Source organism: Nicotiana tabacum, chromosome 4 (genome assembly GCF_000715075.1).
Source record: "Nicotiana tabacum cultivar K326 chromosome 4, ASM71507v2, whole genome shotgun sequence".
Classification (NCBI taxonomy): Eukaryota; Viridiplantae; Streptophyta; class Magnoliopsida; order Solanales; family Solanaceae; genus Nicotiana; species Nicotiana tabacum.
The window spans coordinates 36,977,563-36,993,470 of record NC_134083.1 but is presented as its reverse complement, the minus strand read 5'-3'; the positions used below and the strand labels follow the sequence as shown (position 1 = coordinate 36,993,470).

Genomic DNA, 15,908 nt, shown 5'->3' with positions numbered 1-15,908 from the left:
TCCGGTGGTACAATTAGTGGATGTATAGCGCATGCATAATAGGTGTTATACTCATATAAATTATTGGTGGGTCAGTTAAGTGCATGTGAATTATTAGTGGGACCACATTTTATATATAGTGCGGTTATTCACAACGCTATACCTTAACGGACAAAATTATCGTTAAGGTATAGCGCGGCGAATAACCGCGCTATATATAAAACGGTGCCCAGTTTTTTTTAACCTATTTGTGTCTCTTCGGTCCAAATGAACCATACTTTGGTTCCGGATTCCTTGTAACTAAGGAATGAGATGTAAGAATTTAACTTTACACTTTACCGAACTACGGAATTGTAACTTTTGGTAGGCCTAAAAAAGGTAGTACAGTGCATGAAGTATCCTACAGGATTACACCCTAAAAGGTGTGATATAGGCAGTCTATCTTAATGTAGACACTAATGACTGATTTTACGACTGAACTTATACCATGACAACTTTACCATTGCTCCCTCCCCGGTAGGTTAAGTGTCTTGCTTATTAATTTTGAAGACACTGAAGAAACACAATACACACTATTCATTACGAGCTCCAGAAGAGGTCCCTAACAGGCTAAATTTCCGCAAATGGAGAGTTCGACGATGGTATTGTCCTGTAGCAGAATTCATCATTTTCTCGAACTGCATTAAAATGCTTAGAACTCTCTCTCTCTCATCTCATATTCATAGACAAATGGCAACTCACGTCCCTGTCATTTGTGTTCATTTATTGCGCAATTTTTTGCCCGTTTGGAATCTTTTTCCTCTCTCTTATTTATCTTCACTCACTCTCACAGTTGCACTCTCAGTCTCATGTGTTATATCTTCAACACAAAGCCTTCATTCAACTTCCACCACTAATACCCATTTCCCCTGTTCCTCCTCTAAGTTGCTACATTTTTTTTTTTCCTTTGGCCTCTTTTACATATTTTCGTGCCATACAAATACAAACAATTTTTCTTGCTTTTTTTATTTACACATTCTTGAAGTACTTATTCAATCGGGTGAGATGTAATTCTTGTTAAATGGGTCGAGAAAAATCTTCATCGCTGATTTTGCTCTCTTGGGTTTTCCTTGTTCTGAGTTTCAGAGTACACTGTGATGGCTCAGAGGTTTCTTTGAAGTTACTGAGGACACCTCGCGCATTCTCAAACTGGAATTTTGCTAAATTTGCTTTTCAAGTTTTGGTGAGCGGCAATGGTGACATTTGTGCGGACTGCTCCACTTATTGCAAGGTCAGTTTGCATGCTATAGTACAGTTAAATATCATCGAGTTGTTCTTTTTATGCAAAGCACATGCACGCCCTTATTACCATTTGCTGCAAATTAGGAGTTTCTCTAAGAGACAAAATGGGGAGTGGCCTTGAATTTGCATGTATCAAGTTATGAGAATTTTGATGGTCGTCATGTTCTCAGGCTTTAGGATCAAAGCATGTGAGAGTGACTGTAATGACTTAAATCTGAATGTCTAGGAAAAAACAATATCCAAATATTCAACCAGATCCATGCTGCTAATTGAATGCACTAAGAATATGCTGTAGCTATTCCTTAAAGGAATCTGTTTTCCGTTTCCTACTTCACCTCTCAACGGCAAAAGCCAATTTCATGGGATTGCCTAATTTGGTTAATTTTACTCAAAGTTTGGGCATACTTAAACATATAGGATTTGGAACTCTTTTTCAGTATTTAACTTAAAGACACAAGCGTAGGAAAATTCGAATTCAACATTATCAGTAATCTGTTTCACATATCTAGTTGTCTATAGTAGATAAGAGTCCAATGCAAGCACTAACTTTACCACGTTAGTTTAAGGAGAAAAAACAGAAGAAGAGAAGGGGTTCAGTGCATCGGTGTTATTTGTATCTAAGATGAGGATCAGTGAGCTCATAGAAGCCATCTTCATGCTATTTCCCTCTTGTCAACAGACTTCCATCTAAATTATTAGTAATATTCTAGAAAAGGGCCATCTTACTGTCAAATTATACCTTACAACGATAAACTTGAGGCCTAAGGTGTCATCTCCGTCACTTGATGTTATGCATGCCTCTGGAAAAATATCTATGTTGTACATGAATGTGTAAGCATCTCCCTATTATCATCCAAAATTTGTTTGGAAATATTTCTGGTATAACATCTCCATAGAATATATTGAAAAGTACCCGTCAAGGAAAATGCAAATTTTAAAAGATACATTCTCTTGGTCCCTAAGGTCCATGAAGATTGTTCTATATTCATTGAGTTTCACTTTTTATATTCTCCACTTGATAATTTTTCTATTCATTTAGTTTTTTGTGCTTCGTTACACCACTAATTAATTCTACATTTACTGTTGCTGTAGCTGGATGATCACAAGTCTTCTGTTTGTGAAAGCGGAGAAATTTTATACACACGGTTGTTAGATGGAAATCATACATTTGAAGTTTGCACCAACGGATCTCATGGAGTCGGATGCGCTCGTTATAACTGGACTGTTGGTAGCACTCAACCTTTTCTTCTTTTCATGGTCTTGGTGCCACCCTAGTAGTTCATGATACTTAATTACCACTTAGCGCACATAAAAATGACCACTATCTTCTGTGGTGTACTTTTGACTTCTGTCGTTAAGGCTTAAGTTGTTTTTGTTGTTTCTGGGCCTTCTTTGTTCAAGATAGTTAGCTATTACATATGTTGGGGAGAGATTACCAAATAGTGGAGAGAATGTAAATGAGGGAGCTCTGGATCATTTCCTACACTCAAATGCCAATGGAGATTGATCTCACAGTCTCCCTCTCTCTGTCTCTTTATTTGCCCAGAATGTGGGAATCGAACACCCTCCGCAGCCGGAGGGCTGATGTATATTGTACTACTTCAATCCAGCAACCTGTTCGGAGTATGTTTTAGCTTGCCCCTTTCTTCTTATTATCCAGATAGATTTGGAACCCTTTGTAACATAAAGACAAGGTAAACTTTTATTTCCATGTAATATCCTTCCTCTCTTTCTTTCCTGAGTCGAGGGTCTTCCAGAAGCAGCCTCTCTACCTTCTTCAGGTAGGGGTAAGGTCTGCATACACTCTACCCTCCCCAGACCCCACTAGTGGGATTACGTTGGGTTTTTTGCTGTTGTTGTTATTGTATCTTTCAACCATTTTAAGACATTTGCTCAAACTTCGAATAAAGAGGCTACATGTTCCAATTTTCACCTTGTTTAGGCCTCCTAGCACAGTTATCATCAATTTTTGTTTTTATTTCAGCTGCCTTCCAATTTGTAGACAGGTAGAAAATATTCTTGGTCTTTTCTAAGCATGATGTATTTGTGTTTGTGTTTGAGACTCAAGTCTAGTTGTAACTGTTGGTAAAGTTAAAATTCATTCATGGTTTCACTTCCTGATTTCATGTCCCTACTCTTCTGCAGACACTATTCCTCCTACAGCCTACATTACTGCACCGACATCTTTTACGAATGCTTCAAATGTTTCAGTGAACATATCTTTCAGCGAGCCATGTTGGACCCACGGTGGTTTTGGATGCTCTTCCACGAATTCCTGCAATGTAAGTATATGAGAAGCTAAATATATTGGCAATGGGAAGTCTTTTGCATGACAGCTTGGTTTCTTATAATGTCTAAGTATCTTTTCTTTAAAGTTTTCGACCTTTGGCTTCGTTAGTTGAAGTTCACCTCTGCAAACATTCTCAAAATTGTACTTGTAATGGAAAGAGTTGTGTAGGGGATCTAGGGTTCATGGAAATTTCTTTTTCGTTATCTCTTCATCTCAAAACCTAGTTATCAATTGTGTTCTTTTTGCAGCTTCTTGTTTATGGCCCTGGACAGATCGTGCCAAACACACTCAAAGTTGTTGAGCCAGACCTTAAATTTTCTGTTGTCGTGAGTCTGTCTACACGTGATCAGTATGGAAGAGTGGTCGTGGTAATGGATAAAAACTTCTGTTCAGACTCTGCTGGAAACAAATTTAAAAGGACAGAAAATTCAAGAATATTTATACATTTTGGTGAGTCAGTTGCCTTACCTTTATCATGTTGATATCAGTTCTTTAAGAGATGATCCTATTTAAATCAGATTTTCTGTTTCAGAGTTATATTATTGTTCTAGAAGGCCCTGTCATTTTCATGATCCAAAGAGACGTCTTTCTTTCTATGACAATTGAAACAAATTCTAATATGTGATATCTTAATATGAATATACTGGAGAAACGAATCCTAGTGTATAAAGATAATTGATTAACAATCAACAATTAACTCTGTGCCGATCAATATAGACTGACTCCAGTCTCTTTGATACTGGATTCAACAGATAGAAGAACAGTGTCCGTTGACATAAGGACTCAAATACCTGAAAGGCTACTACAGATTGACAGAGAAACGAGAACAGTGCTAGCTACCAATAGAACTGAGAACATGAAGGTGTATTTGTACTTTACAGAACCTATTGTCAACTCATCTACTGAAATTTTGAATTCCCTGAACATAAGTCAGGGGTTGGTTACTCCCATTAGTGGAAATAGTTTGGGAGAACGTAGATTTGGCTTTCAGGTTAGTTCTTTCCAATTTTTAAATGCAATTTGATATTCCATTGCACTTCTTTTAAGTAATACATTTTCTTTGGTTCATTTCCAGGTTAAAGGCATATCACAGACGGCAATAGTCACATTGAGCCTAAGATCAAGCTTCATATTGAGCAGACAGGGAACCTCCGTTGCTCCAGTAACTCCAGTTACTTTTCTATACGGTATGTTTGACTCCTTGTTAAGAAAGGAGAATGCCTCTACTTCTCGCCTGCTGAATTGACATGTGGATGATATGTGATTGCATGGTAATGTATGATATGCTAGTTATTTTGTTTCTCCAAAATATAATTGTTCATTGGACCTTCAGATATGCAACGGCCTGCTGTCAGCTTGAGCACAACATCTAGGATGAGAACTTGTGAAGAGCAAATTCCTGTATGGATAAAGTTCGTTAAGCCTGTGTTTGGATTTAATTCTTCACATGTGTCCATCATTGGAGGACATTTGCAGAGGTTAGCATCTCCTTGTATACTGATCTTCCTCGGTCAAAAGATTCTCCTGTAAAATAAAGCTTGTTCCTTAGCAAGTTATGAAGAAAATAACATCATTACTACTATCGTGTACCAATCATGGCTCGTTGATTTAATGTTTCTTATGTATTTCCAGTTTTCAAGAAATGAGTAGAAGCATTTACATTGTCAATATACAAGCCAGAGAAGATTTTGTTTCTGTGAGCATCCCGGAAAATGTAACTGGTGATGTTGCTGGAAATAGGAACCTGCAATCTAATGTTCTCCAGCTCCTGCACTGTAATATTCGATAGTTCTAAACTCAAGGTCACTTTCTTTTGCTTTGAAAATGCTTTAATCATGTATGATTTCCTTTTACTCTTTTACAGATACTGTACCATCAATATCTCAAGTGCTTTCCATCTTTGCAACTGCTGCTTTCGTGGTAACATCTTTTGCAGCAGGGCTCCTCACTGTGTCAACTGCGAGCCTCCAATCTGTTGGTGCATACTCAAGACCAAGCTCTTTTATGACATCTGATCCTGCTAGAAATCTTTTTGTAAATACCCCTTCCTTAACAACTTTATGTTAGACTCGTATAGGTCTGCAGTCTATATGGGTACTTCTTTGGTTGTTAAATACATGGGGAAGGATATGAAAGATCTTGAATTTTAGAACTCTAAGGCTCTTAGTGAAGCTCATGAAGTTGTCCTTTGTTCCTGAGATGTATTCTCGGAAGCAACACCATGAGAAGGGAATAATCATTTGCTTTCTCCAAAAAATATTCCAGTGTGACAAGATCACTCGTCACAAGTCAGATTCTTTTTTATTTTTGTGGAGTTCGGAGTAATAACTTTTTCTCCCAGTTTTAGTACCTCTGTGCTGGCAGCATAATTTCCGAAAAAAAATTAATATGTCGACCTGCTATTTTCAACGGTTGGAGCAGGAAATATTTAAACAGACAACAGCTCTACCATTACTGAGCTACCAAGGAAAAGGGGTCATAAGGCATAGATACCATTAAGATTGAGTTCTGTTGATGATTTATTTGGGTAGTGTTTAGAGTTTATGTTCTCTCACTAGCAATATCAGAAGGCTCTAATGTGGACGAATACATTTTTGGAAATGTCCACGCATCTTATGTCCATTAAGTTCATTGAAATTTACAAAATCTTTGAGATCAAAATAGCACTCTTAGATTGATTGATCCATAACATTATGTTCTGAATGCACATCTTTTCTTTTTGTGTCTTGAAACAGAGAATAGCTTGTCACATTCAGGTATGTGCATTGACGAGATGGTTGCCAGTTACATTGCCAGTTGAATACTACGAATTTGCTAGAGGCCTGCAATGGAGTGTTCCTTACATGAGGCTCCCATGGGAAACTGGAAGCATGTTTCCATTCATGAGGGGACCGAGTTCCCCGACAAACTCACATTCATACGGCTCTAAAATTAATGATTTTGGAATGAAAACAGACAAATACAATGTGGACAAAGCTTCAGGATTATATGGGCTGCCACTTAGTCCTATGGAATATAGGTCAATCTTCGAGGTTAGAATCCACAGCTTTCACCATAACTTAAATACTTGTTCCCTGATCACATTGTTGAGTGCTCTTCTGAATGGCAGAGCCAGAATCTTCATCCGGAAGCTCAGTATATCCTGGATCCACAATATTCAAGTGGGTAAGTACCGAAAAATGTCTCTGTATCACATCTTTTGAAGTGATCAAAGGTGTTTAGTTTCCCAATTCATTGGGGCTTAGGTTTTAGTGAAAAAAGAAAAGGATGATCAAGTGCATGTACTTGAAAATAATTTTCTCAAGCTTTTAAGCAAAAGATAGATTTAGCACCTGTAAATGAATAATTCATCTGCTGTTTCCAGGTGGAGAGATTTCGACAGAAGCATGTTTTGGTTAGCCGTTATTGGAGGCAGCTTGATATTACTGCATGTTTTGCTCCTTTTTATTTTAAAACTGAGAAAGGACACAGAAAAAAAGTGGAGTTATGGAGCTTTGGTCTTTCCAAGATTTGAGATCTTCCTTTCAATTATGGCTATACCTTGCATTTGCAAAGTCTCAGTAAATATAGTTAAAGGTATTTCCAATTCATAAGCACGATGCTCCTTTATGCATTATGCCCTATAGCATTCTGTTGCAACGAGTGCATTCCACCTGTAAGACATCAATTTTCACATTTATAAATGATAAGATATACCTGTAGTGACTGATCCCCAATACAGTACTTATCTATAACAGTTAGATGCTACTTACCTTAATCAGATATTGACCAGGTCACAAGGTTCAAAGCATTACAGCTCTTAGAACTGTGTGTGATTTCTGAAAGATTGTGATTTGCATAGATTTTGTCATGATGAGTTAAAGCTGCCAGTAGATCATTATTACCGAAGCTAATAGATATTACCTGCATAATTGTCGTGGTTGTGTTTACCTTATCATTCTCTCTTCCTGACACCCCCTCCCCGAGTAGGAGCCGTGACATGCAGATGATAAGTCCTATTGCAAATCTTAAAAAGGAGAAAACCACATCAATTATTAGAAATTAGGCACGGTTTCATATATCTAAAAATGTATCCAGCCTCTAGGGCTACAGCTCTTTAACAGCTTTATTAAGATCCTAAATATTTTTAGTATCAAGATACATCTTTTGGTAGGGAGATAATCTATCATTTACTATAAGAATGTTCTCTACTAGAATGGATCTGCGCATTTTATAGTTTCTTTCTGCATCAGTCGAAGATTTGTAAATCCAGTTTACGAGATCACAAATTTGTTCTTCTTTTCTTCTAGGAGGATCAACTGCAGGAATTGTTGTTGGCATTTTACTTTTGGGTTTAGTATCATTTCTACTGCTAGCATTGCTCTTGTTCCTCTCTATTGGAATCACGTTAGGGAAGCTTCTTCAGTATAAGGAGGTACACCAAGTTGGGCAGACATTCCATTGGTATCAAGAATTAATCCGAGTTACCCTAGGTCCTGGTAAAAGAGGTCAGTGGACATGGAAAAAATCACGCGATTCTAAATATTTAATCGTGTTTGGCCCTCTGTTTGAGGATCTAAGGGGTCCACCAAAGTATATGCTCTCTCAGATTACAGGAGGAAATCCTAGCAAGCATCATGACAAAGTCATTGCAACAGACGATGAGACGGAAGATGCAGAAGCACCTTTTATCCAGAAGGTGTTTGGTATTCTAAGAATATACTTCACATTTCTTGAATTTGTGAAGCGTGTTTGTCTTGGAATTGTGGCTGGTACTTATTTGAAGAAGTGGTCTTCAAAAACTCCGATAGTTGTCCTGCTTAGCATCACTTCTTTCCAGCTATTCTTTATGGTTCTGAAGAAGCCTTTCATTAAAAAGAAGGTTCAGCTTGTTGAGATCATCTCAGTTGCTTGCGAAGTAGGTATTTTTGCTGCTTGCATTGTTCTCTTAGAAAGAGATTCATCAAGAAAGGAAACCGAAATTGGAATCGCCATGCTTGCACTTTTCTTCATAGCATTTTTGGTCCAGCTGCTAAATGAATGGTATGCATTATACAGACAGACAAAGCGACTCGGTCCTGATGACAATTCTTTCTGCTCCGGACTGAAAGCAGCATCAATTGGATTCCTCTTGTTTTTCATTCCTCAAAGATTGATCAGAAAGCTCGAAAGCGGATCTGCTTTGTTAGATCACAGACTAAAGGAAACTGGGGATTTTACTTCTTCTGGTGACAGGAATAGGAGTTCTGGTAGTAGAAGCTCAGGTGACAAAGCATGGATGCGACGAATAAGAGAACTAGCAAAATCCAGCTTTAGTAAAGACAGTAATGCAGCTCCAAGTGATCCCTCAACAAGTACTGTTAGATGGAGCGGATTTTGGAATACAAAGAGAAGTGGGAGCTCATCTATAGATGCATCAGCAGACTTCAAGTCAAAACCAAGAGGATTGTACAATGATTTAGAAGCTATTTTTGCTTCCAAGTCATAAACATCTTATTCATTATACAATGGAGTAGTATATTCTGGTTACTTTACTACATCTAAAGCGGGTTTGAACTTGTTGCTTTAACTATGTAACAATGTATCTGTATGCTTTAAATTAAAGTATACGTATTCTGAACTCACTCACGTTGATCCTGGATTCGCCCTGCTTGACTGTTTTTGAGCTTATGTGCTTTGCAGGTTCATGTTATATTTCCATAATGAGGATTGTTGGACTAATAGAATGTATCAGTGTATAGCCCTAGAGTATAAATGCATGCTGTCAATGTCAAAACTTGAATATTTCTGTCTTATACTAAATCTTTTCGTCTTTCGATTGGATAATAAATTGTCCTTGAAACAAAGAGGGTTTGGGGGGGGGGGGGAAGATGCTTCATATAGTACTCTTTTCACCTTTCTTCAGGAATAAAATAGCACTATGAAAAGTAAAATTAGCCAATCCAAAAAGAAAAGTTCCATGTAAGTATTCCCTGTGTCATAAAACTTTTATCTTAATTCGTCTTTCATGTCGAGTTTGGCTTTGGTAGATTTTAACCACTTTTGCAATGAGAAGATAAAAAAGATAAATTACATGAAAAGAATCCTTGTGCAAAAGCTTAAAATTTTCTGATCATCTATATAAATTTACATCAAATGAAAGGTCTAAAATTTACCAATCACGTATAAATATTAAATAAAATGAATATGACTGATATTAAACTTGACTTGTGAAAGTGCACAAAAGTATTGGGACAGAGGAGTAAGTAGCAAAAGAAATAAAAAAACAAAGGAAGTTATTTTTTTATTATCTTTTGTGTTGACTTAAATTCCCAAAAAAAAATTGGAATCCTTGGGTTTTGCCGTGAATGCATAAAATAAACGCAATTCAGAACATAATTATACCATGTTTTGAAGGAAAAAAAAATGTTTTTGACAGTTTAACAGAAAAAAGTAGCTTCAACCTAAAAGTAATTTTGAGAAATATACTGCAGAAAAAATAATTTTGAGAAATATACTGGCTAAACAATAACTGGTGCTCAAAAATATTTTTTAAATTAATTGGCCAAACAAAAACTATTTCTACTACTCAAAAAGCATTTTTGAAAAAACAAATTGCTATTAGATGCCATCTCCCTTTTCTTGATCAAAATGTCAAAAGCAGTATCAAAGTTTCCAAATTTCACCGCAGGAGAAAATTGGGGTGGCACTGAAAACGAGGGAAGAAGAAGCCACCTGTGCCATCTTTCAAACAACAAGCACTTAAAATCCTTCATCTCTTTGTATACTTACTGTATATAAAGGAAAGACCCAATGGGATCAATGTTCAGTTCACCTCAGATTAGCAAAGAACAAATGGAGATGGCCCTTACCAAAGCCAAACAGATCGTTTCCTCTAACCCCGTCGTCGTCTTCAGGTATAATTACCTACTTTTTCTGGGGTTTCTATCTTGATTTCAGTTTCAATATTAAAACTATTAGTAATAAAAAGAGGAATATTTTACTTTTCCAATTTGGTTTTTTATGTTTTAAAAAAAATTGGGGAATATGAACTGGTTTATTGGGAATTTAGCCTATTTTTTATTTATTGCAAGATTCGGGAGAGGAAAGGGGAATTTTAGGAAAACGATCTTTTTTTTCTAGCATTGAAAATATCAGGATGATCTTCACTGTATAAGGTTACAGGCCATTTCTTTAACCTTCATATATACAACATTTAATTGTTCTGAATGAGCTCCCGGTTTGTCTCATTTGTGATAGGAAGTTTATGTTTATTAATGACTCCATGCTGTTTAATTGCTTTTTCTTCGTGCAGTAAAACATATTGCGGGTATTGCACGAGGGTGAAGCAGCTTCTTTCCCAACTTGGTGCTACTTTCAAAGTTATTGAACTTGACCAGGAAAGTGAGTCATTCCCCATGGCAATTGCTTCTATGTTCTTTATACATCCTTGTTGCTGCAAAAAATTGTGATGTCTATCCCTCCTAAATCTAGTTTTATCTCAAGACGCAAAAACAATCCTCTCTGCTTTTTCTCTTCTATTTTCCTTTTTTTTTTTGGTACTGAAAGATTGAGATTGAGCAGAAAAATTTGAATTTCTGTTAGCTGATTTGTTTCACTAGTTAAGAGGAAGGTTAGTAAATGTATAAAATGCACCTGTGGATGCCTTATAGTACGTATGCAACAGGTAACAAATGCACCTAGTGTTTTCCCCTCCGCTGGATTTGAACCTGAGACCTCGTCGTTCTCACCCTTGGGTGCTACCTTCTTGTTTTATTTATTAAAGAATGTCACCTTTTTATATTTCGTAAGTTCTCAGGTTGGACATTCTCATTTTTCCCTCATAGGAATGACATCATATCTTTTAGACATTCAAAAGATATTTGTGGTATATAAAGATCACAGTATTAGAATTCTTATTTAAACTTCGTTCACAGTCAAACAAAGATACATAAATTGAAATGAAAAGCGTAGGCGATATTTTTTTCATTGCCTAAGTGTTGGTTCATTGACAGTGAGGGATAGCAGGTATGCTGTGAAATAGTTGAGGTGTGCCCAATCTAGTAGGAGATATCTGATTGGATAATCGAGGTGTTCCCAATGATTGAATAGTCTAGGCGTGCCCATCATTTTAGGGTCAGAACCTGCTTTCTCTTCTTTTTCTTTTTTCCTTTTTTTTGGGGGGTGGGGGGGGGGGGTGGGAGGGGGTAGAGAGGGGAGGAGGAGCAGGGGTGGGGTGGTAGTGTTTTAGATTTCCTCTTTTTTCTTCTTTTGTGATTCCATGTGTCACTTCTGTAGTAAACATCTTATATATGATCCTTTTGTCACCCAACATCCTATCTTTCAACAACAATTAAGAAAATCATAGAAATCTCGTGACAAGATTCCTTTCACTTCCACTGTCTTGTTTTCATTCCTTTTTCAATTTCTATAGTAATTCAACTGTTCTATCTCTATGTTAATTGAAAAAGGAAATGTTTAAGAAGATTTGGATGTCTTCTCTATGGGTATATTAGGAATTGACCCCTAGAGTTTCTTAAGAGAGCCAAAGAGGTATTCGACCTCCTTTTGCAAAGGAATGTTGTCCCTAAAATATTATAAGCACCAAGGTTCGAAGATAGAGTAGATTAGGCAAAAAAGAGTGTTATGTATTTAATTGTAATGGTCTGTTTGCCAATGTCTTAGAATGAATTAAGTATTCAATTTTCAACACTCTTAAATGCTAGAGGTTTAAGAATTACGAATGATTTTTATAAATGTTTTGTTGGTTACCATGATACTTCTTTTAAATAGAAAGTATTTTGTACCCATTGAAAGGAACTTTCTGGCCCCATGATCATTTTAAGCAAAACACAAATTATTATACCGTATCCTAGTTGAAATTTCATATATAAGTGTTTGGTGTGGGACACTGGAGGCATGGCTCCAGTGCACAATGTTACATAGAAGCACTGGCTAGAACATGTTTGGGGGATTGGGTCTTCTAATAGATACCTTGAACTTGTTGGCTTAGTTTAGCTTTGCCAAAATGTGTGTTTACTCAAAGAGTTCCTGAACCCTATAGTTGCGGATTATAGTCGATGAGAATTTCTCTGGTGAATTTTGTTTATCTGAAGGTGATGGAAATGAGGTGCAACAAGCACTACTCGAATGGACTGGGCAGAGGACTGTGCCAAACGTGTTTATTGGGGGGAAACATGTTGGTGGCTGCGACAGTAAGAATCGTCAACTTATACTCTTTTATCACCATCTCTTCCTTCCGTCTAAAACTTGCCCGCAGCTGTGACATTTATTTCTTCTTCTGCAGGCATAGTAGAGAAGCATCAACAGGGAAAGCTACTTCCCCTGCTCAAGGATGCTGCTGCTGTTCCCAACACTTCTGCCAAAGTGTAAACACATCTATCTATACAGTGTTGTTAAGCTGACAATAAAAATGAAGTTGAGGTTGCTGTTGCTGTAACTTTAACGGCCTCGGGCCTCCTCTAATTGGGGTTGTTTAATAAGGCATTGGATTTCAAGTTTCTGTTTCTCTTTTGTCCTACCTAAGTTTTCTAAACATTTCTTTATACCTTTTTCCCTTTCTAACTTACTGCTGCAACTTTACCATCTGTCTGAGAAGTATATACTGTAGATTCGCGTTACATATGCTTTTCTGTTTCCGACAAGAGTGAATTTGCTGCTGCTGTTTCTGTGCTATAAATCTCGTTGGAAACGATAATCCCGTCCCTTGTATATTATGGGACTATAGTCTATAGGATGAGACTACAGCTACGTCATGCATATCGACTTGCGTACTCCTTTGCCCTTTGTTATTATGTCCGAACCAGGTGATTTGAGATGGACCAGGATTCGCTGGGAGCAGTGCTCTCACTCTCCATATGGTGATGTGGTATATTTTAATGGCCACTTTTATGCAGTCGATTATTTGGGCCGCGTCCTAGTTTGTGATGTTGCTGGCCCTAAACCCACTAGAAGTCATATCGTAGCTCAGCTTCCTGGAGACCGTTTACATCAGCTATACATCCTAGAATCACTAGGATCATTATTTGTAGTTGTGCGCGACGGTGTCCAAGTAAGGCACGTCAAAGATGATTGCGACAGGATTCCGCTGACTATCCTCCCAGAATCCAATATTAAGGAGGATGTAACATATGGGACGACAAATTTTCGAGTTTTCCAGGTCGATTTAGCTGCTGGTAAAGCGACGCAAACCAGGGAATTAGGTGACAGTTTTTTTTTCTTGGTGCTATATAATGCTTCTCTTTCGGTCCAAGCTTCTCAATTTCCAGGAATCAAGCCCAACTTCATTTATTTTACTGACGATTTTTGGGAAACATACCTCGCCTATGCAGAAGGAGGCGGCTTGGACATGGGTGTATTCTACTTAGCAGATGGCAGTATCCAGCCGCATTACAAAGGTGTTTCGCTCAGTCGTGTTTGTCCTCCAACTTGGGTCACACCAACTGTGTATTGAGTCAGACACCTTCCTTTATTTACTATATTTATTATGCTATATGTTCTTGAATTACCATAACAGTTGCTGTTAGTTTCAAATAATTACAGCATGTCATTTACGTTTTTTCGTATAATTGGACAAGAGATACTCCCGTTAGTTGTTGTACTTGCTTCCAAGTATGTTGTGTTGGAAAGCAATCAGTATTGGCCTTAATCTCTTACTGGAAACTGTCAAGATCTATTATATTGAGGTACAGTCACCTTTGCGAAAGCAGCAGAAGTAGGTGATATAACCATCTTCTAGATGTCTATAGAAAAGAAAGAGGGTATAAGATGCTTCCATAAAAGTATGTTGAGGTTATTTCTTCAAGGGCTTTTAGTTCGAGCAGGAATTGATTTATTACAAGGTGAAATGAGTTTCACACAGAACGACTACATATCTGATAGAGATGAGCGAAGAGGCGGCCATTTTACCGGTACTCCTATAATCGTTAGCTTCTCTTGCTTGGAATAGTAGAAGCAACAAGCCGCAATAAATGGGGATGCTTCATTTGATGTATCCTCTGCGTCCTCTTCTTGAAATTACCTAACCCTTAATCCTAGTGACCGGTGTTTTGATCTTGTAAGTGCTTCCAGTCTTCCTTGCCCAACAAATTCAGTTGGAGCTTAAAGTGAATCTTCGAATCTCAGTCTATTGGCCAAGACGTCTTGAAAAAAGCTGATGAAACCATTGTGCTTTCTGGAGATGTTATTGAATACTCTGACCTGGACTCACTAGCAGAACCAATGGTTTTGTTTTGATCATTTTCATCTTATGTCCTTTGGAGTTGTGTTGCCCTTTTTCTCCTTGTTGCTCTCTGAAAGCATTTATACAAGAGAATTATGATAATTACCTCAAGAATAGCATAAAACAAGATATATAAGAAATGAGATACTTTTTTTCTTAGAAACTGGAAGAGGATGTGGCAGTAGTGGATGTGTTCTTGTCAATAACCCTCCACATAATCCTGGAATAGCCAGATAACTGTTGGAAGTCAAATTGTCATTGCCAGGAACTGACCTACTAAAATTACTGTAATGGACATTGAATTCTACAAAGATGGGAGAAATCAAATTTTAGCATCTGCCCTCTTAGCTGATCTTTCTCAGCCAAAAAAGTTAGCAACCCTGAGATACATAATTTCTTTTGTATATATCTTTACAACATTCCTCCTCCATCACAAATTAATTTAATATCATCCTAAACGAAAACATGTTGGCATGCATATAAACCTTGATAAAAATATAGTCTATACATATATAAAAACAGGCACTCTAAATGAGTTGCTCCCGGAGACATACAAGAGAAATTGCATAGGTAGTTAACCATTGACACAAAGCATGGAAAACGAACAAACCATACTCTTGCACGACATGATCTCTTTTTACTATTTCACTGAGCCGCTGCTGGTGTGTACAAGAGATAGCAAAAGAAATAAAAGGCTGTTAAAAAAGTGATCTATAGAAAGAGCTAAGGGACTTGAAAAGAGTATGCATATGCCATATACGTCCTTCAATCTAGTCCAAAACACAAGGAGTTTGAATGTATGGATCGAGGCTTCTTTGCTTTCAGACTTGGAATTCATTTCTTTACAGATCACCCAAAGAACAAAATTATATTGAATTGTTTCTTCCTCTCTCGTCCCTTTCAATACCTGATTGCATCCTGTGCATTATATAATATCACTTGTTTTGTCTTGAATAGGCAAAGTAACAGATGCCATAACTGAGATGCTATAGGGCAGTGGAGTAAAAGGGGGTCTATATCTTCTGCATCATTGAGGGGCATAAAGCATCTGGAACAGGCAGAGTTACTTATTTTTTGGATAATGACTTGTCTGAGGCATCCATTATTCAAAGCAGTGCAAACAAAACAGATTATTTTAAGGGGCTGTGCTCTTCCAAA

General features: G+C 37.3%; 3 protein-coding genes across 8 annotated transcripts; all 3 read left to right on the top strand.

Moving 5' to 3' along the window:
* Nucleotides 1-530: 530 nt before the first annotated feature.
* LOC107814239 (uncharacterized) lies at nucleotides 531-9,153 on the top strand. 6 transcript variants are annotated; one of them, XM_075251694.1, is made up of 14 exons: nucleotides 531-620; nucleotides 1,105-1,249; nucleotides 2,353-2,488; nucleotides 3,406-3,542; nucleotides 3,799-4,000; nucleotides 4,303-4,541; nucleotides 4,626-4,737; nucleotides 4,884-5,028; nucleotides 5,183-5,325; nucleotides 5,415-5,584; nucleotides 6,286-6,582; nucleotides 6,660-6,715; nucleotides 6,915-7,126; nucleotides 7,840-9,153. In XM_075251694.1, the coding sequence occupies exons 5-14, from the start codon at nucleotides 3,922-3,924 to the stop codon at nucleotides 9,015-9,017; spliced, it is 2,631 nt and encodes an 876-aa protein (XP_075107795.1). In that variant the 5' UTR covers nucleotides 531-620; nucleotides 1,105-1,249; nucleotides 2,353-2,488; nucleotides 3,406-3,542; nucleotides 3,799-3,921; the 3' UTR covers nucleotides 9,018-9,153. The 6 variants fall into 6 exon arrangements, with proteins under 6 accessions (XP_075107795.1, XP_075107798.1, XP_016495097.2 ...); XM_075251697.1 differs by having other exon boundaries at nucleotides 534-620; nucleotides 2,353-2,484; XM_075251693.1 differs by lacking the exon at nucleotides 531-620 and adding an exon at nucleotides 817-1,018.
* A 1,007-nt stretch (nucleotides 9,154-10,160) lies between these two features.
* On the top strand, nucleotides 10,161-13,093 carry LOC107814238 (glutaredoxin). Its single transcript, XM_016639610.2, has 4 exons — nucleotides 10,161-10,425; nucleotides 10,824-10,912; nucleotides 12,625-12,723; nucleotides 12,816-13,093. Exons 1-4 carry the CDS (start codon nucleotides 10,322-10,324, stop codon nucleotides 12,899-12,901), a joined length of 378 nt encoding a protein of 125 aa, XP_016495096.1. The 5' UTR covers nucleotides 10,161-10,321; the 3' UTR covers nucleotides 12,902-13,093.
* Nucleotides 13,094-13,283: 190 nt separating this feature from the next.
* On the top strand, nucleotides 13,284-13,982 carry LOC107814235 (putative F-box protein At5g55150). Its single transcript, XM_016639609.1, has one exon. It carries the CDS (start codon nucleotides 13,284-13,286, stop codon nucleotides 13,980-13,982), a length of 699 nt encoding a protein of 232 aa, XP_016495095.1.
* The last annotated feature ends 1,926 nt before the right edge of the window (nucleotides 13,983-15,908 follow it).

Coding starts and splice junctions, on each gene's coding strand:
- LOC107814235 (XM_016639609.1), top strand. CDS start 13,284: ATGCATATCGACTTGCGTACTCCTTTGCCCTTTGTTATTATGTCCGAA.
- LOC107814238 (XM_016639610.2), top strand. CDS start 10,322: ATGGGATCAATGTTCAGTTCACCTCAGATTAGCAAAGAACAAATGGAG. Junction 10,426..10,823: donor AACCCCGTCGTCGTCTTCAG/GTATAATTACCT, acceptor TTCTTCGTGCAG/TAAAACATATTGCGGGTATT. Junction 12,724..12,815: donor ACATGTTGGTGGCTGCGACA/GTAAGAATCGTC, acceptor CTTCTTCTGCAG/GCATAGTAGAGAAGCATCAA.
- LOC107814239 (XM_016639611.2), top strand. CDS start 1,040: ATGGGTCGAGAAAAATCTTCATCGCTGATTTTGCTCTCTTGGGTTTTC. Junction 1,250..2,352: donor ACTGCTCCACTTATTGCAAG/GTCAGTTTGCAT, acceptor CTGTTGCTGTAG/CTGGATGATCACAAGTCTTC. Junction 7,127..7,839: donor CTCAGTAAATATAGTTAAAG/GTATTTCCAATT, acceptor CTTTTCTTCTAG/GAGGATCAACTGCAGGAATT.